Here is a 24829-nt window from a genome sequence, read left to right as displayed (position 1 = left end):
CTGCAAGGTTTCCAAACTTGGATCATATATGGTATAGCAACAAAATGAAATAGCCAAATGGCCCTGTAAACCAGTTCCCAACTGTTTTGTTCTCCAGAGACAGGTCAGAAGAGCCAGAAATGGGGGAGAAGCTGAGTATAGTGCAGCTCTGTGCTTCACTTGGGTGTCCTCTCACATCACTAGTGAAACAAGGTACCCAGGCCAGGAACTCCTGTCCCCAGCAGCCACTGCTCACTCCAGAGGTGCTCTGCTGCCCAGAGAAGATTAAATTTCCAGGTAGAAATACTAGTGAAGAGCCTACCTGCATGTTACTCTCCCACTGGGCCTTGCCCTCCAGCAGGGAATCCAGAACAGCCCTGCTTGGCTCCTCAGCTGCAGAATCGTTCCCGCTCACCACATAGTAGGATGACCGCACCCTCTTGAAAAACTCAACATCGACATTCTTGCTATTGCTGTGGTTGGGAATGTACACCAGATCCAAATACATCGGAGGTCCTGGAAGCACCACTGTAGATTTTGTTGACTTACTATTCCCAGGTCCTTTGGAAATCAAATAACAAAAGAATATACCACAGGCTGGTTAAAAACATGCATTTATTAATTACCATTATAACTGCTGAGATTATATTCTTAAAATTGCTAGTGTTGGTTAAGCATTACATAGCTACAATTATACTTCTGTGTCCCCTGAAACAATTATGGCATTACCCTCCTACATCTAATGACACATTCCAGCTTTGTTGTATGCCAATTACGATTGTACTGGGAGGAAAAAAATTGAATAAAAGTAACTAACTATATAAGATAATAAAAACTCACTACCACATAACCAACATTTGACTAAACCTTTCCCAGGAATATACTACTATTATCCAACAGTTACTACACAGGGCTGTGATTACTGAATTACCATTCAATAAATGGCAGTATTATTTTCCAAGTTAAGTACAGCTTTTTGAAAGTCTCAGGTACACATGATTATAAAAGCTAGGATCACATGGGGACCCATGCAGAAGTGGTCCTGAGATTTGGGGTATCAGCACATACCAAGACATAGTAGCTGTTGATATGCTCAGACTGTCTTACAAGGTGCATCAGGAAGCTACTACATGCGAGCAGAAAGAGGGGCAAAGAGGAACTTGGGAGAACAGATAAACTTCTTAAAGCAATTACTTCAGGAAACTGAGAACGAGTGTTTGTTTGCCTGCTGGACCCTTATTTGCACACACAAACTAGCCACTTATCACAAAAAGTAGAGGGAAGCATGTTTTTGCTGCTATATATAGTGTAGTATCTGTTCTAAGAGGTTCAGTCAAAAGGAAGTTCAAAGTTTAAACACATCAAAAATACTACCAGAAAAAGCTGCTTTTCCTACACACTGGATCATGGTGTGACCTGACAGTCAGGATTCAACCAGTAATTGTATCCAGATGATCACCATTATTTGCCTTCTCATGTTACAGAGGATGGAGTTTGGTAAACTAAATTATCTGAGCAATACACTCTGTTTAGGATCACATATTGTAAGGCCAGGAAAGTCCAATACAATTGTCTAGTGTGACCTGCCGTTCATCATAGGGCAATATGCCAAATAAGCATCATAATATGATATGATTTCACAGAATCACAGAATCACTAGGTTGGAAAGGACCTTCAAGGTCATCAAGTCCAACCATTAATCCAGCACCACCATGCCCCCTAAACCATGTCCTGAAGTGCCACATCCACACTTTTTTTGAACACTTCCAGAGATGGCGACTCCACCACCTCCCTGGGCAGCCTGTTCCAACACTTGACCACTCTCTCAGTAAAGAAATTTTTCCTAATATCCAATCTAAACCTCCCCTGGTGCAACTTGAGGCCATTTCCTCTCATCCTATCGCTGGTTACTTGGGAGAAGAGTCCAACACCCACGTCGCCGCAACCCCCTTTCAGGTAGTTGTAGAGAGCGATAAGGTCTCCCCTCAGCCTCCTTTTCTCCAGACTGAACAATCCCAGTTCCCTCAGCCGCTCCTCAGAAGACTTGTGCTCCAGACCCCTCACCAGCTTCGTTGCCCTTCTCTGGACACGCTCCAGCAACTCAATGCCCTTCTTGTAGTGAGGGGCCCAAAACTGAACACAGGATTCAAGGTGCAGCCTCACCAGTGCTGAGTACAGGGGCACGATCACTTCCCTACTCCTGCTGGCCACACTATTCCTGATACAGGCCAGGACGCTGTTGGCCGCCTTGGCCCCCTGGGCACACTGCCGGCTCATGTTCAGCCGGCTATCAACCAGCACCCCCAGGTCCCTTTCCGCCGGGCTGCTCTCCAGCCACTCCTCCCCAAGCCTGTAGCGTTGCATGGGGTTGTTGTGGCCGAAGTGCAGGACCCTGCACTTGGCCTTATTAAACCTCATACAGTTGACCTCTGCCCATCGATCCAGCCTGTCCAGATCCCTCTGCAGAGCCCTCCTACCCTCCAGCAGATCAACACTCCCACCCAACTTGGTGTCATCTGCAAACTTCCTGAATTAGAGAGTTTTTAACTATTGGGTATGTTACAAAATCTTTTATCATCCTTCATCATAAAAAATCTGTGATACAGCTTTCTGAATTGTGGATACCAACATTGGAGAAAATATTAGACATTACTTTTTACACTTAAATGCCATTATCAAATAGAGCCTTGTCTTCAGCTTTATCATATACCTGAGAAGTATGCTTCAAGGAAGAAGAATATAAAACTAAAGTGCTAGGGAAACGTACAGCATGAGGAACTGTACTGCTGCTTTGAAAAACATCTACTAAAAGAGATATGCAAGTGATAGTGTAAGAAAGGAACAGTGGAACACTTAAAATGGGGAAGCTACAGATAGCTGAATGCTGGTTTGCCTGTACTGAATCCTAGACCTGCTCCTTGTAAAAAGCTTTCAGTAGAACATCAGTCCTGATAACAGCAAAATCAAAGTATCCCCAAAACAACATCATCTCTAACAAGATCTGCCAGAAACAACATATTAGCACAATGTCTCCTTCAGTAATCTAATTCATATTTTATTACTACTTAGAATACACAAAAGTCATTCAAAATGACATTAATTTTCTGCATGTTTAGTCATCACTGATGGCATAAGACTTTAACTGGATTATGTGATATACATGCTCAAGCTCACTGAAAGTGCTCTTACTACTGTTATCAATTTTTTTAATACTCTCTTTAAAACTAATCCAGCAAAATAATAAAAACATCCAATGTCTGATAGTACCTTTGCCTCTCACAATATTAAATTGCATTATTTTATGTTAAGAGCATTGTGCTTACAGTGAATAAAGTGGTCCGCTTTACTACTGATTTCACTTCACCTACAAAAGTGATACTTTTAATTCTATTAGTTGGTTAACAATTCAGACAGCTAGTATTAAGTTCTTTATATGTGATGTACTCTAATACTTTACATCTGAGCAAACTGACACATCAAGTTTCTCAGATTGCAAAAGTTAATTCAGTGAATTGCATTCATTTAAATGTGGCCTTAACATGCCACATTTATATTTAAAACACGGACTTTCTTTAGGGATTTGCTATAAATCACATTCTCAGCTGATATAAAGGCAACTTAACTTCACTGCAACAACTAAGAAAATCTTAATATTAGGGAACTCCTATCTGTCTTTACCTGTGGTTGCAGTCTTTGCTGACTTGGACGTTGTTGTATTTGCTGCATTCTTGGTGTCCTTATCTTTCTCTTCCACTCGAGACTTTACTTCTGGATTAGAAATATTTTTGGTTGCCTTCTCCACAGACTCCTTTTTTGGAGAAGCTGTTTTGGAAATTTTGTCTAAAGGTTCTTTTACAGCTGGTTTTGGTGAAGCCACTTGTTTTGATTTACAATCACTTTTTTTAACAGGAGAAGATGACTTGGTCTTAGTGCCCTGCTTTTTTGTCTTTGTCTTTTCTTTCAGGTCCTTCTTCAAAGTTTTACCCAAATTCTGATTGGTGGGCAAAGTCTCTGGATCAACCATGGAGACATCAGGGTGCCTAGGGGAAGGGCTATGATCCTGTATCGGGACAGGTGGTGGGTCAATTTGTTTGTACGTAATTGTCTTGTCTGTTGGAATGGTTTCTGACTCATCTTCTGAGTCAATGTTAGCATCTGCAGTGATGGAAGGGCATTCCTCAGTCTCGGGGGGAACATCCGAATCAGTCTGAGATGGGGCAGACTCGCTCATGGACGTGGGAGGGGTTTCGTCACACTGCCGCCCTTGCTGCTTTCCCACAGAAGGTGGCTGGGATCCCCCAGACTGAGTTAATGGATTCTCTTGATCTTGAGACTGTTCTTCACTTGCAAACCACTCAAGGGGATTTGGGTTGATAAATGAGGGTGAAAGTTCAGTTTTAGGATGTTTATATTCGCAGGAGGACACAAGGCATAAGTCAACATCTTGACAGGATTCTGCTAATGATTTTCCTGGAGTAAAATGTGCACTTGCTTCATAGGAATAGCTAGTAGCTTTGGATGGCCAGGTGGTTTTCCCAGTTGTCTCGAATGAGTAATTTGTGGCTTCAGGTGATCTGGTAGCTTTCCCAGTTATCTTGTAGGAATAATCTGTGACTCCTGGTGATCTTATGGTTTTCCCTGTCATCTCATAAGAATAATCTGTGGCCTCAGGTGACCTAGTAGCTTTCCCTGTTATCTCATAGGAATAATCTATGGCCTGAGGTGATCTAGATTTTGCAACTGCCTCATAGGAGCAGCTAATATCCTCTGGTGACCTAGTAGTTTTCTCTGTGGCCTTGTAAGAATAACTAAGTTCTTCTGGTGACCTGCTGCTTTTCTCTGAATCTTCTTTTTCTGGGCTGATTAAAGGTTCTGGACTGTGCTTTGTTAGGGGTTCCCGGTAACCAAATGCTTTGACAGAGGACATTTGCAGCGACAACGAAGATGTGTGACTAGCTAACACTGCTTCTGTGATTGTGGGAGGTGAATCTGGAAAACTAGAAGAGTACAGAGGAGAAGATTCCCTTGGAGTTAATGGAGATAGGTCAGACTTTGGTGACAACTTTTCTCCTAGGCTCTGCACCTTTTCTGAGGTAAAAGAAGAATGTAGTGACATATCTCTGGGTGGAACACCACCTGAAAAAGTTTCTTCTGGCAGTGGCGAAGTTAACTGGGAAGGTGTATGAGCTGATGAAGTTGAGGATGAAGCTTCAATTTGAGAAACTGAAATATCCTTCTCCTGAGAGTAATATGACTGCTCCACAGGGGAAATCTTTCGTGCAAAAATAGGCTCCTGTATATCTGAAGGGCTATAATCTACTTCTGTCGGTCCATTTTCAGATATATGGTATATACTAGTGCCTACAGTAGGATAGTCTGGAGATTGCCTACTAAAGTCCATTGCTAAAGACTGCTCAGGGGACTCCTGACCAAATTCTACTGACATAGTTGACTGCTCAGGAGATCTGTGATCGTGGACTGGGGTTCTTGATTTTGCAGTTTTAGGTGAGAAATCTGGTGGAGAAATTGACATGGGCCTTGGGCACTCTTCCTTAGATGGAGACATGTCTGTTTCCTGAAACGTTGTTGGTGTTTGTACAACTGACACTGAAAGGGAATCATCAACTTCAGTAGAGTGGGGGGATCCAACCTCAGCATGCAAAGAAGGAGATACATCATCAGTAGTTGGTTCTGGAAATGAACTAGTAGCAACAGATGCTGTAGAGACAGAAGCTACTCCTTCTATATGGGAATAGGTGTCTTCTGCTACAACCTCATCAACTGGAGTTGCAGACTTGTCAGAAACAGTGCCTTCAGAGATTGACATTTTGGTGTCTTCTTTTAAGGAACTGAACTGACCCATATCTATTTGAGTAGGTGAGAGATCACCTGCTAACTTCCGCTCATCCAAGATCAGTGAAGACTGAGAGCTGCTGCATTCTGTATCCTCCATTTTCCTTTCTAGGCTGAAGCCTTCCTTAATTACCATAAACTCCATGCTTTTTTCATCTTGTTTTTCTTGGAAAAGTCCCACAGAGCTGGTTTCAGAAACTGGGCTCATCTGAACAGGTGATTTTTCTTTTTCAGGTTTCCCCTCAGAAGGATTTACATAATCTCTGGTGGGAGACTTTACATCAGCACTCAAAAATGTATCATAAGTGGTCTCTAAACCTATCAGTGGTGGACTCCGTAGAGGTGAAAGAACCTTTTCAATAGGAGATTCTGAATCTGGCACAGGCTCATCCATAGGGCTTATTCTGGGTTTTGCAGACTCATCGTTGACTTCACTGAGTTCAAAGCTAACAGGAACTTCTGTTGACTTTTCACTGGTTCCAGAGGGAAGCTGACTGGATTTTTCATCAGTGGGAGACTGATAATAAGGTGTGTGACCAGCACTACCAGCAGCAGACTGTGAGGGAGACGCTACTTCTAACGTTTTCTCTTCAGGGCTTGCACAGTGCTCTTCAGCAAATTCTTGATGTACATCAGGCAATGCGGCAATGGGGACAGGCTCAGACGAGACCTTAATCTCATTGGGAGTGAGTGAAAAGTTCACACTACGTTCACTCAATGGTGTTTTGGCAACAGATGACAGAGGGGACAAACTCTCAGCTGGACTCTTGGCTGGACTACGTTTTCCACCATCTTCTGGATAGGTTTCTTTGATTTCTAATTTAGCATTGCCTTGGATTTCACTTCCTTTTTGCCAATATACACATTGAGACGCAGATTTGCAGAATTTGTCTTCCTCTAATGAAGGTGGTGAGATGGTGGAAGCTGAGGCATTATAGTCTTTACCTTCTGTGGCCTCTGTTTTGGATCCTTCTGATAATCCATTAAAAGCATCCAGAAGTGGAGAAAGCCTAGGTCTAGCAAATTCTTGAGAGTACAGTGATGTCTCATACTTGGTAATGTTCATATACTCTTGAGAAAGTGACTCGCTTTCCTCATTGTTAGTTTCATCACTCATGACATCCCGGGGCGTAGACATTTCATCCATTGGAGTTGGTTCACTGGATATTTCAATGATAGACTGTGTATAACCTGAAGTAGCAGTGAATTCTTCAGGCTGATCTTCTCTATCTTCTTCATCAGAAACAGTGACTTCACTTTCTGAACCACCAGGTAATGTTTCATCATGGATAGAAGAGGCCAGTTCAACTGCTGGAGACTGAGGCTCTGAGCGTTTTGTTGGTGTAATTATGAGTAGGCCATATTTATCTTCAACTTCACCAGCTTCTGCAGCTTTGTCTACCACAGTCATCACATAATCTTCTTCAGCTTCTCTTTTTTCAGTCTCCTCTTCATGTCTGATGTCTTCTGCTTTGTCTTCCTCCTCTTCTTCAGTCTCTTCAGTTTCTGCCTTTTCTACTGCTTCTTCCCTGTCTTCTTCAACCCATTCATCTGTTGCCTCATCATCTGCCTTTTCAACATATTTTTCCGCTTTAATGTTAGCATCTGCTTCAACCATTATTTCTTCTGAACTCTGTTCCATTTTTCTTGCTTCCTCCATATATGGTTTTGTGGTGTCCAGTGGTGTCTTTACTTCCTCATCTTCACCTCGTTCATCTGCTTCTGCCTCTGCCTTTTCCTCATAATCTCCTGCTTCATATGATTCTTCCAAGCTAGTTCCCTCATCTTCAAACTTTTCATTGTCATCAACTCTGTGCTTTTCCACAGGTTCCAATTCTTCAGGTGTTTGTTTACATTCACCCTCAGCCTCTGTGGTAGCTATGCCTTCATCAGAGGACTCAGCAGGTCCTTCATTATCTAATTTTACTTTTTGGACTTCAAAGGCCTCTTTTTGTTCTGTGCCAGTTATTTTCAGTTCATCCTCTATAAGTGCAACTTGAGGTTTTGTTTCTTTTATTATTTCTACTTCTTCAGCTTTTAATTCCTCAAAATCCTTTGTTAAATCCTCTGGTGAAGACATAAGGGATCTCTCCACTTCAAGTTCTTTTCCACTAGTTGTAATTTCTGCAGCTGCTACAGTTGGAGCAGTGGCTCCAACTGCTGCAAGGGCAGCTTGCACTCCACTGACTTTGATCTCCTTCTTCACAGTCTTAATTTTTCCTTTTTCCTTTGGCTTTCCAGCAGGTAGTGCTTCTTTTTTAGCAGGTTCCTCCTTCTTTTGTGGTTTAGGCTTTGCTGCTGGCTTTTTGACTTCAGTCAAAGGAGCAGCTGTCTTCTTTGTTTCTTTAGGAACCTTTTTGATGTCCTTTTTGGCTTCTTTTTCTTCCTTCTTAATTTCCTTCTTCTCTTCATTTTTACCTTCTTTTTTAACTTCCTTTGGTGGAGCTTCTTTCTTTACTTCCTTAGTTTCCTTCTTCTCTTCCTTTTTCACCTCTTTTTTAACTTCTTGCTTGATCTCTTCTTTTTTGGGTTTTTCCTCTTTTTTGATGGGTGTTTTCTCTTTTTTAGAAACCTCTTTCTTTGCTTTTTCTTTTTCCTCTTTCTTTTCTTCAGGTTTTGCTTTGACTTCCTTTTTCACTAGCTTCTCCTTTGCCACTTTTGGTTTTACATCTGTAGCTTGTTTTTCAGGAGTTTCAGATTTTACTAATTGCTCTTCTTTACTTGTTACATCTTTTTCTGCCACTATAGGTTTGGTCTCCACTTTTGCTGGTTTCTTTTTTTTAACTGGAACTTTGTCTTTGCTTTCCAATTTCTGAAGCTTTTCCAGTGCTGGAGTAGGCTTTGCAGGCTCTAGTGTTTCTTCTTTGGATTCCTTTCTGACAGGCTTGCTTGGTGTCTTTGCAGCAGGCTTCAGACTCTCCTTGCTGTCTGTTTGTTGTTTCAACTTTCCTTGTTTCACAGCTGGACTAGCAATGTTCCCACTTAGGTCTTTTTGTGTAACCATTGGTTGTTTAAGGAAGTCTAAGTGTTTGAGTTTTTCTAGTCCTTCTAGAATAGTATATTGGGTACTGTTTCCAGGAAACAGAACTCGGATTATTTTTTCTGCAGGATTAGCTGGATGCCACACAATTAGGGATGAGACAGAGGTGAAATAGGATAACGGAATGTCTAGTTCTTGGCTATTTGGTAGCAGGAATTCAGCTTTATCTTTGCTAGTACCACTCCACTGTTGCATAAAATATTGCATCTCTTTGCTATTTTTGACAGGATTAAGCACATACATCTCAAGTTTGCCAACTCCCATTTTCTGAAATAAAATGATGGAGTCAATGGTATTTCCTACATTTCTGAAAAGAGGTTCTGGTTTTATAGACAACTTATTTAAATATTGGAGAGTAAAACAAGCTTCTTCTACACTCCTTTTTACTCTAAAGTTAGGATTCAGGTTCTTCAGGTTCTCAGGTACATTAAGGAATACAACTCCTAAATCAGGTGAGATCAGATTTTTCATCCAGTCACTATTGGTAGTAGACCCTTGGGACTGTTCCTCTTCTAATTCAGCTATCTTTCGCTGAAGCATGCTATTGATTCCTGGCAGGTTATCATCTCCGATGTGAGTGAGTAGAATGGAGTCTACCCTGTCCAAGTGCCGGATAAGTTTCCAAAAGCAAGATTTTCTTTCGGATCCTCCATTGATAAGCATGTTGAATCCATTCACTGCAAACAATGCAGAGTCCCCTCTTCCACCTGGGAAAATATAACAGCAGGGTTTGGAGAGTTTCAAGAAGCCTCCTGAAGTTGGAGGTTCCAAAATGTCAAAGGGTGATGGCACTTCTACTGATTCTGACAGATACTCTGTGAATTCAGAGAGTCCTTCCATTTTGGGCAATATGGAAGCTGAGTTGAGTTTAATGTTAATAAAGTCTTGAAGGTTGTGTCTGTCAAGGTTGGAATTTTTCCAGTCTCCTTCCTCAGGGCAGAAAAGAGTTAAGCTGGCTTTGTTGGCAGGGTGCGTGGTGCTCAATAATTCACCAATCTAGGGTTGTAAAACAAAAACATGAGAAGATGCATGTAAATTCATTTTTTAATGACAATTAATGTCAGAACATAATATTTCCTGATCAGATAGATAAAACCTTTTTCATTTACCTCTGCACTGTTGAGTACCCATCCTAGGAGCTAAAGGAACCTGTTAGCACAATTAGTTTACTACTGTATTTTTTTAAATAGCTTATGAGGAAAGGTCCCTTCCTCATTGACCAAAGGAGGAAAGTACCCCAAGGTTCCCCCTTCCCTGCTCCACCCTTTATAGGAGGACAATACAAGCTTTTATATTTAGAGAGGATGAGGACTATGAGACTAATGCTGCCAGAGCTGCCACTATCTCTGCCATTGGCTCATGAGTCTCCTTGCTGCCCTGGCCCATTCAGCAGAGCCAGCCAAATATCTAAGAGAAATGGCACATCCTCTTAAACAGGCAGAGAATAACTGCAGCCCAGAGGTGGCCAGCATCCTCCCGGGGCAGCTGCCTTCCTCACTCCCTCCTCATACAGGAAGTATTCCACGATGCTATCATTACTACAGTTCTTTATGTAGGCTGGCTCCTGTTTTTCAGAACACTAAGAAATGTTTTATTGCACCAAAAATCCAAACAGTTGCAAGTTTTGTATTTGTGAGATTGTGAGGTACATATATTTATATATGTTCTGTTGAGATGGTTTTGGCTGGGATAGAGTTAATTTCTTCATAGTAGCTGGTATGGGGCTGTGTTTTGGATTTGTGCTGAAAACAGTGTTGATAACACAGGGATGTTTTAGTTATTGCTGAGCAGTGCTGACACAGCGTCAAGGCCTTTTCTGCTTCTCACCCCACCCCACCAGCAAGGAGGCTGGGGGTGCACAAGACATTGGGAGGGGACACAGCTGGGACAGCTGACCCCAACTGACCAAAGGGATATTCCATACCATATGTCATGCTCAGCATATAAAGCTGGGGGAAGAAGAAGGAAGGGGGGCGGCATTCAGAGTGATGGTGTTTGTCTTCCCAAGAAACCATTACGTGTGATGGAGCCCTGCTTCCCTGGAGATGGCTGAACACCTGCCTGCCCATGGGGAGTGGTGAATGAATTCCCTGTTTTGCTTTGCTTGCGTGCGCGGCTTTTGCTTTACTTATTAAACTGTCTTTATCTCAAACCGTGAGTTATTTAACTTTTACCCTTCTGATTCTCTCCCCCGTCCCACCGTGGGGGAGTGAACGAGCAGCTGTGTGGAGCTTAGTTGCCAGATGGGGTTAAACCGTGACAAATATATATAAAAATACATATTATATAATATTATGCAAGATATTATATGTTTATCATGCTTTATTTATATATATAGTTTTATAAATAAAAATATAAACTCAGGGCTAAGGAAAGAGCCAGAAAAAAGTGTTAAGGTTACAAATGCTCTTGTCATTATTTTGATTTTAAACTCATGGACCACAAAAGTGAAAATCTTGAATAACTCCATTAGTTCTGACAGTGTTTGATAATGTCCTGGTTTCAGCCAGGATAGAGTTGGTTTTATTCACAGAAGCTAGTGTGAGGCTGTGTTTTGGATTTGGGATGAGAAACTGTTGATAATGTGCTGATGTTTTGGGTTGTTGCTGAGCAGTCAAGGACAGTCCAGCTTCTCGTGCTGGCCTGCCAGCAAGAAGGCTGGGGGTGCACGGGGAGCTGGGAGGGGACACAGCCAGGACAGCTGACCCAGACTGGCCAAAGAGATATTCCCTACCATCCGACGTCATGCCCAGTACATAAACTGGAGTTGGCCGGGGGGCAGACATCGCTGCTTGGGGATGGGCTGTCGATCACTGGGTGGTGAGCAATTGCTGTATTGGGCATCACTCGTTCTTGTACATTCCTTTGTTGGTATTATCATTGTTGTTTCCTTCTTTCTTTCTGTCCTATTAAACCGTGTTTATCTCAACCCACGAGGTTTTTTCCCAATTCTCTCCCCCGTCCCACTGTGGGAGGGGGAGTGAGTGAGCGGCTGCGTGGTGCTTAGTTGCCGGCTGGGGCTAAACCACGACAGATAACATGCTAGTACCAACACCAGCTACTGAAATAAAGGCACAGAAAAAAAGAAGTTCTATGCCATAGTATGAAGAGCTATTGTTCTGTTCCAGTCTGAACTAAAAAACAATATTTGGTGGTTCCAGATTAGTACACAGACATGAAAAATTATGATATATTTTATACCTTCTCCCAGTTCCAGATACTTTCATTTGACTTTACAGTAATTAGGTTAAACGTAGACCATTTCTTTTCTATTTGCTCTTAACAAAGAGACCATTCAATTATGTAAACTTTAAAGAATTGATTCAGACATAAAATGTCAGTGCAAAACATGCCCACACAGTATATTTGAAAATACCACAACCTTCTTTGCAGAGACTCAATTGTTAATTCAAGCTATAGGAACATTTTTCATAAAGATTATATAGATTAGGCTACAGCTGAATAATTTGAAAGTCTTGGACCACAAGCTGAATCAGCAGAAGAAATGAATATTTAAAAAAATAATGATGTTTGATTGCAGTAGATCTCTGTGGGTCTCTGTGTGTGTATGTCTCACTTCCTTTCTTTGCGTTACATAATTTATTTTCAGCATTTACCAAAAATAAAATGCAACAAAGATACAGTGGCTGTTATCTAAACAAAAATAATCCAGCCAATACCTAAATAAAGCAGAAAATACATATATTCTATCTTTGTTGGCCTTACTTTGTATTCAAACCGTTTGATAGGAGTATAAATAAATCTCACCCCTATGTCAGACATGGCTTTGTCCGAAAAAGAGCAAAGAATAAAACAAAGAAAAAGAAAATAAAAGGAGTAAAGGCAGAAAAGGATGAAAGATAAGGAAAATAGGAGAACCATTCCTGTTGTTTACCACAGAAATAAGAAAAGAGGGGCAGCACAGACAACAACTCTGAAATAGATTGAGGATCTCGAGCATACCACTTTATGCAGTGTCTCTGGTCAGGGTTAAAAACACATTATTTGGGAGAGACAAAAGTAGTAAATGATCACTTCCTCTGGAAGAATAAATCCAAGTCTGTTGCATACATAAAGAGATAACTTGAGTACAGACCATTTCTCATGTAGGGCAAATTTTCTGGCTAGATAAAAAATCACGCGGTAAGATACTGGGTTAATGAACATACTAGGCCAAGGTTTGGGGTTAGTCCTATCCAGTTTATATTATACTATATTTGGATTGCTGTTTCATACCCCTAAATTTTTACTTTCTTTGCTCCTAAAAGTTGGCACACATAATGCAGAAAGTGTTAAGCCACTGGTAGCGCAGGCCAATGAAACATTAGAGAAACAATATTCCAGAAATAGATCATATCTGTTAGGAATAGCGAGTTCAGGAATGCTCTAGAAAAGGCTTTAATAGATTTGCATTTCAAATGGGGACACAAAGGTTATTGACAGTTCCATTGCTTACGCTATTTGATAACACAGAGATGAAACTGCTCATTCTCTTCTCTGGATTCAAAGCCACTCTGGGAGCCAAGACATGTATCTGTGAATCTTATCATCTTTTCAAGCACTGAGATACATCTGTTGAGGAACCCTCAAGTTTTAAAGGTGTTACAGCTGGTGAAGGCAAACAAGTTGGCTGCCCAGAGAAAACACAAGATTATTTCATACCCTGGACCACAAAGGTAAAAAAGAAAGGTTTTCTTCTGCTAGCTGTTGTTGCAGAGGCAATGGAATGGGACATATTCAATCTTCTGGCACAGGAGAAGTTGAAAACAACACTTTTAGGCATTGCCTGCAAGGAGTTCTGCAAGCTAGAGATAGATTTCTGAATAGGACATCATAAGATTATCCCTCAGAGTATTTACTTATTTGTAAGCACATCCCATGACCATAGTTCAGGTTCGGTCCAGTGAAATAAAAATGGACAGAAAGCAGAAATACCAACTTTACTACGATACTCATCAAACCATACATGCTTGTGGGTCAGGACAGCACAGGAATTCTTTCTTCTAATCACTAGTTAACAAACCACTAACCACTTTTTTCTAGCCCTGTCTTAGAATAGAATAGAACAGAACAGAACAGACCAGACCAGACTAGACTATTTCTGTTGGAAGGGACCTACAATGATCATCTAGTCCAACTGCCTGACCAATTCAGGGCTGACCAAAAGTTAAAGCGTGTTATTAAGGGCATTGTCCAAAGGCCTCTTAAACACTGACAGGCTTGGGGCATCGACCACCTCTCTAGGAAGCCTGTTTCAGTGTCTGACCACCCTCTCAGTAAAGAAATGCTTCCGAATGTCCAGTCTAAACCTCCCCTGGAGCAGCTTTGAACCATTCCCATGCCTCCTGTCACTGGATCCCGGGGAGAAGAGATCAGCACCTCCCTCTGCACATCCCCTCCTCAGGAAGCTGTAGAGGTCAATGAGGTCACCCCTCAGCCTCCTTTTCTCCAAACTAGACAAACTCACAGTCCTCAGCTGCTCCTCATAGGACATGCCTTCCAGCCCTGCCACCAGCTTTGTTGCCCTCCTCTGGATGCATTCAACTCCCTTAACATCCTTTTTAAATTGTGGGGCCCAGAACTGCACACAGTACTCAAGGTGAGGCTGCACCAACACTGAATACAGCGGGATCATCACCTCTCTTGACTGTCTGGTTCTACCGTGTTTGATGCACCCCAGGATGCAGTTTGCTCTCCTGGCTGCCAGGACACACTGCTGACTCCCATTGAGCCTGCTGTCAACCAGCACCCCCAGATCCCTTTCTGCAGGGCTGCTCTCCAGCCACCCCTCTCCCAATTTATACTTGTGTCCAGCATTACTCCGTCCCAGGTGCAGAATCTGGCATTTTGACTTGTTAAATTTAATTAATGATTGCCCAATGCTCCAATCTATCTAGATCCCTCTTGTCCCTCGAGACAGTCAACAGCACCTCCCAGTTTAGTATCATCAGCAATCTTGCTAACGGTGCATTCAACTCATGCATCCAGATCATTGATAAATATATTGAACAGGACTGGCCCTAGAGTCGAGCCCTGAGGAACACTGCTGGTGACTGGTTGGCAGCCAGATGTAGCCCCATTCACTACAACCCTTTGAGCCCTGCCCTTCAGCCAGTTCTTCACCCAGTGCACCATGTACCTGCCTGTCTCACAGTTGGACAACTTGTCCAGAAGGATGCTGTGAGGGACAGTATCAAAAGCCTTACTAAAATCCAGAAAAACTCCATCCACTGCCTTCCCTCCATCCACTAGATGGGTGACCTTATCATAGAAGGAGATCAAATTAGACAGGACTTTCCCTTTGTGAACCCATGTTGACTGTGCCCAATGATTGCATTGTTCTTTAAATGCCTTTCAATAGCACCCAGTATGATCTTCTCCATAATTGTTCCAGGTACTAAGGTTAGACTAACAGGTCTGTAGTTTCCTGGGTCTTACCTCACGCCCTTCTTGTAAATTGGAATAACGTTGGCTAGCTTCCAATCAGCAGGGACCTCCCCAGACTCCCAAGAGATTGAGAGGGGTACTGCTGTAATATCCACTTAGCTCCTTCAGTACTCTGGGATGAATCCCATCAGGCCCCATGGACTTCTGAACATTCAGCTGATACAGACAATCCTTTACAATTTCAGTGTCCACAAATGGAAAGTCACTGTTCCTGCACTCATGGTTCTCTGACTCAGAAGACTGGGCAGCCCAAGGTCTATCAGTATTACTAAAGATTGAAATTTTTTCTAACCTTTTTTCCAATTTGTAGACTGCAAACTTTCCCATTAATCTGATCCTTTAAAAAATGTCACATACACAGGCTGAAGTATGGCAAATATGATCTTTCTTTGCTTTTGTGAAATCTTTTAGAAGCAGTGAGAGCCCAAGGTTTCAGAGACAATAAGCTGGAAGCCAGCACTTTAAAACAGCCATGGTGGCTCACTGGTGAGTACGCTGCCAGCAGCAGAGACGAGCCAAGTGAGCTTTACTCAGAGACCATGGGAGTATGCCCTGCACGTCCACCACTGTGGCAATCTCTCGGTGTCTGTAACTCATAGCCAACCACCACTGCTCCGCTTTCCAGCCAACAGTTTTACTTCCTAACTGTAACGGTAGGATTTGCCCCTAGTTTTGCATGGTCATAAAGTAATTATGTGTCGCTAATTAGACAGTTATGCAAGGAGATAGGGTTTGCAATTTCACAGAAAAGTAACTGTGAACTGACAGTGACTTTTAGGCATCACGTGCGTTTCAGAGATCAGGAATCCAGTTCTTTCCCCAACCCTAAAACTATATGTTGAACAAAGAGGCTTTGATAAAAGGATCATAGAATCATAGAATAGTTTGGGTTGGAAGGGACCTTTACAGGCCATCTAGTCCAGTCCCTCTGCAATGAGCAGGGACATCTTCAACTAGATCAGGTTTCTCAGAGCCCCGTCCAACCTGACCTGGAATGTTCCCAGGGATGGGTCATCTACCACCTCCCTGGGCGACCTGTGCCAATGTTTTATCACCCTCATTGGGAAAAATTTCTTCCTTATATTTAGTCTGAATCTACCCTCTTTTAGTTCAAAACCATTACCCCTTGTCCTATTGCAACAGGCCCTGCTAAAAAGTCTGTCCCCAAATGGATACAATAAGGTCACACTGGAGCTCGTGCAAACTTTGCTGTTTCAGTGCTGAACTTTCAAATCTCACTCCACTGAAATGCTCCTAATTAATTTTGGAAACTAAATACCTAGGGATGCAGCCTTATAGTTTATTGAAATATATATTTTAAACAGCAGCCAAATTAAGTGTGACAGCTTGTTTAATACGTGTTCTTGCCCTATGGGAGCTTTCAGACACAGTACATTAAGCAAGTCAGCAAAATAACAAGTCATGAAAGAAACAGCATTAAATATCGGTATACTTCATTCTTATATTTTTGGTATGTAAAAATCACAAGATATACAGATTTCACTAGCAAAATTTTAAACACCACAGTAAAGAAGCCAAGCAGGTAGGTGGTGCAAAAAACTACAACCATTCCAACAGATAGCCTCTGTCTTATTTAATGTCACCTATTACATAGCTGCTACCAGGCAAGAACCTGGTGTCAAATTCAATTTGACTGCTTTGTATGTGCATCTTAGATAAACAAGCTGTATATTTTAAACACAACACTATCACCTTCCATTGTCAAAATTTTCCTTGGTTTTCTGTTTCTCGAAGTTACAATTTAATTCCCCAAATTAAAATGTAATTCCTTTGTTAAGCAATTTACATCAAAACTAAAGTAAATTAAATAAATGTCTTGAAAGAAAGCCTATAATGAAGAGTAAAGAGCATCAGCATTAGTTAGCCACTGCTAATGCTGACAACACAGAGGGTCATTTTTAGTCTTCTAAAAACCTATATCATCACATGACAATGTATGGAAGACACTTTTCTGAACACACCTCTTGATCCGTGAAGATCTCAATGAAGTTCTGGAAGGAGAAGGTCCCTGACTGAAGAATGAGTTCTCCTGTGTTTTCAAAGCACTGTCCAGTTAGTACAAGGAGCTTGTGTCTTGCAGCATCTGTGATCATTAAGCGCACCTAGAATGGAGAGAAACACCTCAATAATGGGAGTTACCACGTGTTTGTACATTCCTCTGAGAAAATACAGCTTACCTCATCTAATTTAAAACATATTTTGCACCAGAGTCTCCCAGGACTGTCGAAACATTTTCAAGTTATAGTGGTGTTTACAAAAGACAAGAAGAAAGGAGCAAAAGGGAAAAAAGGAGGCACAAGAAGTGATTAAAGAGAAAGTCTGATGAATAAAGCAAACTAATGACATGGGGGAAAAAAAAAAACAAGGAGCAGAAGAGAACAAAATTTGAATGAAAAAATATTTTCAAAGAACAAATGCATTTCTTTTATAACTCTTGTTGAATTTTAATAACACTGTATCAGGACAGCCTTGGACAACTGTGTCCCACATGCTAATAAGGGACAACTACATGTGTCGGACTGTTTTTGGAAGGCTGATCTTCTTTTCCCAGGGTACAGAAGTTGCAAAAATGTCACAAAAAAGTAACAGCCACAAATCACACATAAAAGTGGCATATTTAGACTGTCATCCTGTTGAATCATCTACAAAGTTAAAGGATGTTTCTGTTTCACCATAATCATAATCAAGCACTCAGATACAGTCACATGCACCATTTGCATCTCATGATGTCACTAACTATGGACACTATAACTTTTTAAAGTGTGCTAGCCCAAGACCTTTTTCAATACACAGTAATAAATTATGTAGATGCCTGATGGCTCAAAGGAGCTTGCTACTGAGGAATAAACTTCTGCATTTTGAAATAACTGTTAACTATTTTAAAGTAGATCCTCATTACTTTACTTGACCCTCACTACAGCTGGTAATAATTCCTGCTTCCCCCCCCAGGGGGAGATTTATTTGTATGCTAAAAAAAATACATGTATTCAGTATACTTCTCTTGGCTGAATTCAACTTAAATTGAAGAACAAAACTAAACAAAACCTTTGTAAGATTCTGTACTGTTGAGTAAAATTTTTGCAAATGGGCTTTGTTGACCTTGGCTGACTGCCAGGTGCTCACCAAGCCGTTCTATCACTCCCCCTCCCTCAGCAGTATAGGGAGAAAATTAGATGAAAAACTCATGGGTCAAGATACAGGCATTTTAATAAAGAAAAGCAAAGGCCATTTCCATGCAAAGGAAAACAAAAAAAGATTAATTCTCTACTTCCCATCAGCAGGCAATGTCCAGCCACTTCCTGGGAAGTAGGACCTCAGTACACATAGCAGTTGCTTCAGAAGACAAGCACCTTAATAGTGAATGCCCCCCTCCTCCTTTCTCTTAGCTTTTGTTGCTGAGCACAACGTCATATGGTATGGAATATCCCTTTGGCCAGTTTGGGTCAGCTGTCCTGGCTCTGTCCCCTCCCAACCTCTTGCCCACTCCCAGCCCGTGAGGAGTGAGGGGGGAATGTTGGAGAGACAGCCTGGATGCTGTGGGAGCACTGCCCAGCACTAGCCAACACATTGATGTGTTATCAACACCTTTCTAGCTACAAACACACAGCACAGCACTGTGAGGGCTGCTATGGGGAAAATTAACTCCATCTCAGCCAGACTCAAACCAGCAAATATTTCAAAAGTCTTGTCCAACACTGAAAAATCAGTTCAAATTAAGGTAAGATATTAATTTCAAGTGCACTAATTCCTCTGTTCGGGGAGAATTAAGTTAAACCAGAATAAGACTATCCACGTATTAAACTAAATGAGCAGAGTCCATCTGGAACAACTCCACATTTAGATATTGCATCCAAATTCCATCTCCATGGAGATGATGTAATCACCTCAGCTGGTCTAGCAAGCCATTCTTTCAAATTTTCATATTGATTGTTAAGCAATCAGTTGTTCTAAATAATTCCCGCTCACACCAGGGAGGCTGAGCCAGGAAAGTTTGACCTAAATCTCTGCTAAACAACTCATGTTTTCAGTAAAAGTAGAAAAGAGACACTGAAGAGTATCTATATGAAAGAAGATCCCAACTCTACCACATCTTCATTGTTATTTTATTAAATAAGTGGCCTTGACTTTGAGCAGCAGAAAGTTCCTTTAATTAAATCCAGGACTAATGCTGGTCTGTCACTAATTGCACTAAATTATTATAAATTCAGCAATAACCTTGCTGGATCAAATGTATTCATATTTATTTCAGACGAAAATATAGATAAGTGCAGCTGGCTGGCTGATGTGTAGCTGAAATTGTGTCTGGTTTAGTTGTATTAAAACCACAAAAGAACTGGCTTCCTCTTCTATGTTTTCTCTCATTGCTGGCAGCAGATCTGGGCAGTCTGCCAACTTATGTATAAACTCACCAGGTTTTCCAACAGCAAAATTATTTCCTGGCTTGTGAATCACTGATATGCATCTGTCACATAATTCCCCTTCAATCTATTTTATTAATTGAGGGTTAAATAGGTTCTGCAGAGCTAGAAAACTATGACAGGAAAAAAAAAAGTAAATAAATGCTTGTGACATAGAGTATAATGTATGATACACATGAAAGAACATCAAGAGACACATAAATTCTGTGTCAGGGTATAATCAAGACTTCCTAGGGACTACCAGAATTTTGCCTGCTGATTTCAAGAACACTACAGAAATAGTGCAAGGTTATGATCTTGTTCAGCTTTGCCCTTGGTTGAAGTCCCAAATTGAAACATAGAATCATAGAATCATAGAATAGTTTGGGTTGGAAGGGACCATTAAAGGTCATCTAGTCCAACCCCCCTTGCAATGAGCAGGGACATCTTCAATGAGACCAAGTTGCTTAGAGTCCCATCCAACCTGACCTGCAATGTTTCCAGGGATGGGGCATCTACCACCTCTCTGGGCAACCTGGGCCAGTGTTTTACCACCCTCATAAAAAATGTCTTCTTTCTATCTAGTCAAAAACTGCCCTCTTTTAGTTTGCAACCATTACAGGATCACAGAAACACAGAATCATTAAGGTTGGAAAATACCTTCAAGATCATCAAGTCCAACCGTTAACCCAACACCACCATGCCCACTAAACCATGTACCAAAACGAGCCATTACCCCTTGTCCTATCACTGCAGTCCCTGCTAAAAAGTCTGTCCCCATCTTTCTTATAAGCCCCCTTTAAGTACAGAAAGACTGGAATAAGGTCTCCCTGGAGCCTTCTCTTCTCCAGGCTGAACAACCCCAACTCTCTCAGCCTGTCCTCATAGGAGAGGTGTTCCATCTCTGAGCATTTTGGTGGCCTCCTCTAGACCCGCTCCAACAGGCCCATGTCTTTCCTCTTCTGAGGGCTCCAGAGCTGGGCGCAGTACTCCAGGGGGGTCTCACCAGAGTGGAGTAGAGGGGCAGAATCACCTCCCTCGACCTGCTGGTCACACTTCTTTTGATACAGCCCAGGACACGGTTGGCCTTCTGGGCTGTGAGGGCACATTGCTGGCTCATGTCCAGCTTTTCACCCACCAGTACACCCAAGTCCTTCTTGGCAGGACTGCTCTCAATCCTTTCATCCCCCAGCCTGTATAGATACTGGGGGTTGCCCCGACCCAGGTGCAGGACCCTGCACTTGGCCTTGTTGAACCTCATGAGGTTCACACAGGCCCATTCCTCGAGCTTGTCCAGGTCCCTCTGGATGGCATCCCGTCCCTCAGGCATGTCAACCGCACCACTCAGCTTGGTGCCATCTGCAAACTTGCTGAGGGTGCCCTCGATCCCACTATGTCATTGATGAAGATATGAAACAGGACTGGTCCCAATATGGACCCCTGAGAGACACCCCTTGTCACCAATCTCCATTTGGACACTGTGCTGTTGACCACTACCCTCTGGATGTGTCCATCTATCCAATTCCTCATCCACCCAACAGTCCATCCATCAAATCCATCTCTCTCCAATTTAGAGAGAAGGATGTTGTGGGGGACCGTGTCAAAGGACTTACAGAAGTCCAGATAGAATCACAGAATCACAGAATCACTAAGGTTGGAAAGGACCTTCAAGATCATAGAATCCAATCATTAATCCAGTGCCACCGTGTCCCCTAAACCATGTCCTGAAGCGCCACATCCACATGTTTTTTGAACACTTCCAGAGATGGTGACTCCACCACCTCACTGGGCAGCCTGTTCCAATGCTTGACCACACTCTCGGTGAAGAAATTTTTCCTAATATCCAATCTAAACCTCCCCTGGTGCAACGTGAGGCCATTTCCTCTCGTCCTATCACTAGTTACTTGGGAGAAGAGACCAACACCCACGTCGCCACAACCCCCTTTCAGGTAGTTGTAGAGAGCGATAAGGGCTCCCCTCAGCCTCCTCTTCTCCAGACTGAACAACCCCAGTTCCCTCTGCCGCTCCTCAGAAGACTTGTGCTCCAGACTCCTCACCAGCTTTGTTGCCCTTCTTTGGACACGCTCGAACACCTCAACGTCCTTCTTGTCGTGAGGGGCCCAAAACTGAACACAGTATTCAAGGTGCGGCCTCACCAGTGCCGAGTGCAGGGGCACGATCACTTCCCTACTCCTGCTGGCCACGCTATTGCTGATACAGGCCAGGATGCTGTTGGCCTTCTTGGCCACCTGGGCACACTGCTGGCTCATATTCAGCCGGCTGTCAACCAGCACCCCCAGGTCCTTTTCTGCTGGGCAGCTCTCCAGCCACTCCTCCCCAAGCCTGTAGCGTTGCATGGGGTTGTTGTGACCCAAGTGCAGGACCCGGCACTTGGCCTTATTAAACCTCATACAGTTGACCTCTGCCCATCGATCCAGCCTGTCCAGATCCCTCTGCAGAGCCCTCCTACCCTCCAGCAGATCAACACTCCCACCCAACTTGGTGTCATCTGCAAACTTACTGAGGGAGCACTCGATTCCCTCATCGAGGTCATCAATAAAGGTATTGAACAAGACCGGCCCCAGAACCAAGCCCTGGGGAACACCGCTTGTGACCGGCCGCCAGCCGGATTTAACGCCATTCACCACAACTCTTTGGGCTTGGCTGTCCAGCCAGTTCCTTACCCAGCAAAGAGTGAACCTGTCTAAGCCATGAGCCACCAGTTTCTCCAGGAGAATGCTGTGGGAGATGCTGTCAAAGGCTTTACTAAAGTCCAGGGAGACAACATGCACAGCCTTTCCCTCATCCACTAGATGGGTCACCTGGTCATAGAAGGAGATCAGGTCGGTCAAGCAGGACCTGCCTTTCATGAACCCATGCTGTCTGGGCCTGATCCCTTGGTTGTCCTGCACATGCCCTGTGAGCACCCTCAACATGAACTGCTCCATGATCTTCCCCGGTACAGAGGTCAGGCTGACAGGCCTGTAGTTCCCAGGATCCTCCTTCCTCATAGACGACATCCGTAGCTCTTGCCTTGTCCACTGATGTGGTCCCTCCATCATAGAAGGCCACTAGGTTGGTCAGGCAGGACCTGCCCTTGATGAAGCCGTGCTGGTTGTCTCAAATCACCTCCCTGTCCTCCATGTGCCTTGGCATAGCTTCTAGGAAGGTCTGTTCCATGATCTTCCCAGGCACAGAGGTGAGGCTGACAGATCAGTAGTTCCCAGGGTCCTCCTTGCTACCTTTTTTTAAGATGGGTGCAATGTTTCCCTTTTTCCAGTCTCCAGGGACTTCACCTGACTGCCAGGACTTTTCAAATATCATGGACAGTGGCTTGGCAACTACATCAGCCCATTCCCTCAGGACTCTGGGATGCATCTCATCAGGTCCCATAGACTTGTGCATGTTCAGGTTCCTCAGGTGGTCTCGAACCTGATTTTCTCTTACAGTGGGAGGGACTTGGCTCCTCCAGTCCCAGTCTTGCTGCCCATCCATTTGGGAGGTGTGAGAAGAGAGATTGCGAGTGAACACTGAGGCAAAAAAGTTTTTGAGTACCTCAGCCTTCTCCTCACCTGTTGTTACCAGTCTGCCAGTCTTGCTCATCAAGGGGGGTACACTTTGACCTTCCTTTTCTGGCTGACATACCTGTAGAAGCCCTTCTTATTATTCTTTGCATCCCTTTCCAAGTTCAGCTCCAGTCGCACCTTGGCCTTCCTGACCCCATCCCTACACAACCGGGCAGCGTCCCTGTACTCATCCCAGGACACCTGTCCCTGCTTCCAGTGCCTGTGCATTTCCTTCTTGCCCTTTAGTTTGCCCAGCAGGTCTCCACTCAGCCATGCTGGTCTCTTGCCTTCCTTGCCTGATTTCTTACAGCTGGGCATTAAGACCTCTTGTGCTCTATGGAAAGCATCCTTAAAGATCTGCCAGCTCTGTTCTGCTCCCTTGTCCCTGAGGGCAGTTTCCCAGGGGGTCCTATTGACTAACACCCTGAAGAGCTGGAAGGTTGTTTTCCTAAAATTCAGGGTCCTGACTTTACTCTTCACATGCCCCATATCCCTCAGGACTGCGAACTCCACCAGTGCATGGTCACTGCAGCCCAAGCTGCCTCCAGTCTTGACGTCACCCATTAGATCAATTGGATTGGTGACCAACAGGTCCAGTATGGCATCCCCTCTGGCAGGGCTGTCTATTACATGGCTTAAGAAGTTATCCTGAGTGCATTCCAGGAGTCTCCTGGATTGCCTATGAAACAAGGATCTAAAACAATTATAAGGTTTTAGCATGTGTCACTAATCAACTGGAAGTTTTGCAAATCTCTTAATATATGGAAGGTTATTGATTACATGATTAGTTTAACTTTACTATAGAATACTTTACCCTAATAACTGTGTGATTATGTTTAACGGCCTGTTCTCATAGTCCTTAGGTTCACAGTATTAGACCTGAAAGATGCATTCTTTTGCCTCACCTTGGCCCCTGAAAGCTGCAATTTATTCACCTTTGAATAGGAAAACCCTGATTCAGGACGAAAAACCCAGCTAACCTGGACAGTGCTACCCCAAGGATTTAAAAACAGCCCCACGATCTTTGGAAATCAATTAGCTAAAGAATTAGAGGCCTGGGAAAGACCTCTGGGAAATGGGATTCTTTTGCAGTATGATATTTTGATAGCCACAGAAAAGGGTGAAGAATGTAAAGAATGGACTGTGAGTTTGTTGGATTTTCTTGGACTAAGTGGTTACCGAGTCTCATTACAGAGATGCCCAGATCTTGAAGAAAGAAGCAATATACCTGGGATTTGTGATTTCTAAGGGACAGAGACAGCTCAGGAATGACCGAAAAGAAGCTATTCGCAGGACTCCAGAACCGACCATGGTAAAAGAGCTTCGAACCTTTTTGGGAATGACAGGTTGGTGCCAGTTATGGATCTATAATTATGGACTCCTGGTTAAACATCTGTATGAACTACTGAAAAATAGCCAGACACAATTAATATGGGCTGATGAAGCGAAGAGGGCATTCAAAGAACTGAAATTGCAGCTAATGAGGGCTCCAACTCTGGGCCTGCCTGATATAACGAAGCCCTTCT

The 24829-nt window shown here is 43.0% G+C and overlaps 1 protein-coding gene across 1 annotated transcript in view; it reads right to left on the bottom strand.

Moving 5' to 3' along the window:
• Nucleotides 1–24829, bottom strand: part of LOC309415110 (microtubule-associated protein 1B-like) — a gene marked incomplete at both ends in the record, with an annotated part of 113618 nt that overhangs the window by 565 nt on the left and 88224 nt on the right. Inside the window, 3 exons of the mRNA XM_082012556.1 lie at nucleotides 302–540; nucleotides 3658–9868; nucleotides 17302–17442. Coding sequence (XP_081868682.1) covers nucleotides 302–540; nucleotides 3658–9868; nucleotides 17302–17442 — 6591 coding nt within the window. The remainder of the gene's footprint in view (nucleotides 1–301; nucleotides 541–3657; nucleotides 9869–17301; nucleotides 17443–24829) is intronic.

The sequence above is a fragment of the Phaethon aethereus genome (assembly GCF_964289735.1).
Source record: "Phaethon aethereus genome assembly, chromosome: W".
NCBI lineage: Eukaryota > Metazoa > Chordata > Aves > Phaethontiformes > Phaethontidae > Phaethon > Phaethon aethereus.
The sequence above is the reverse complement of the archived record's forward strand: the minus strand, read 5'-3'. Positions and strand labels throughout refer to the sequence as shown.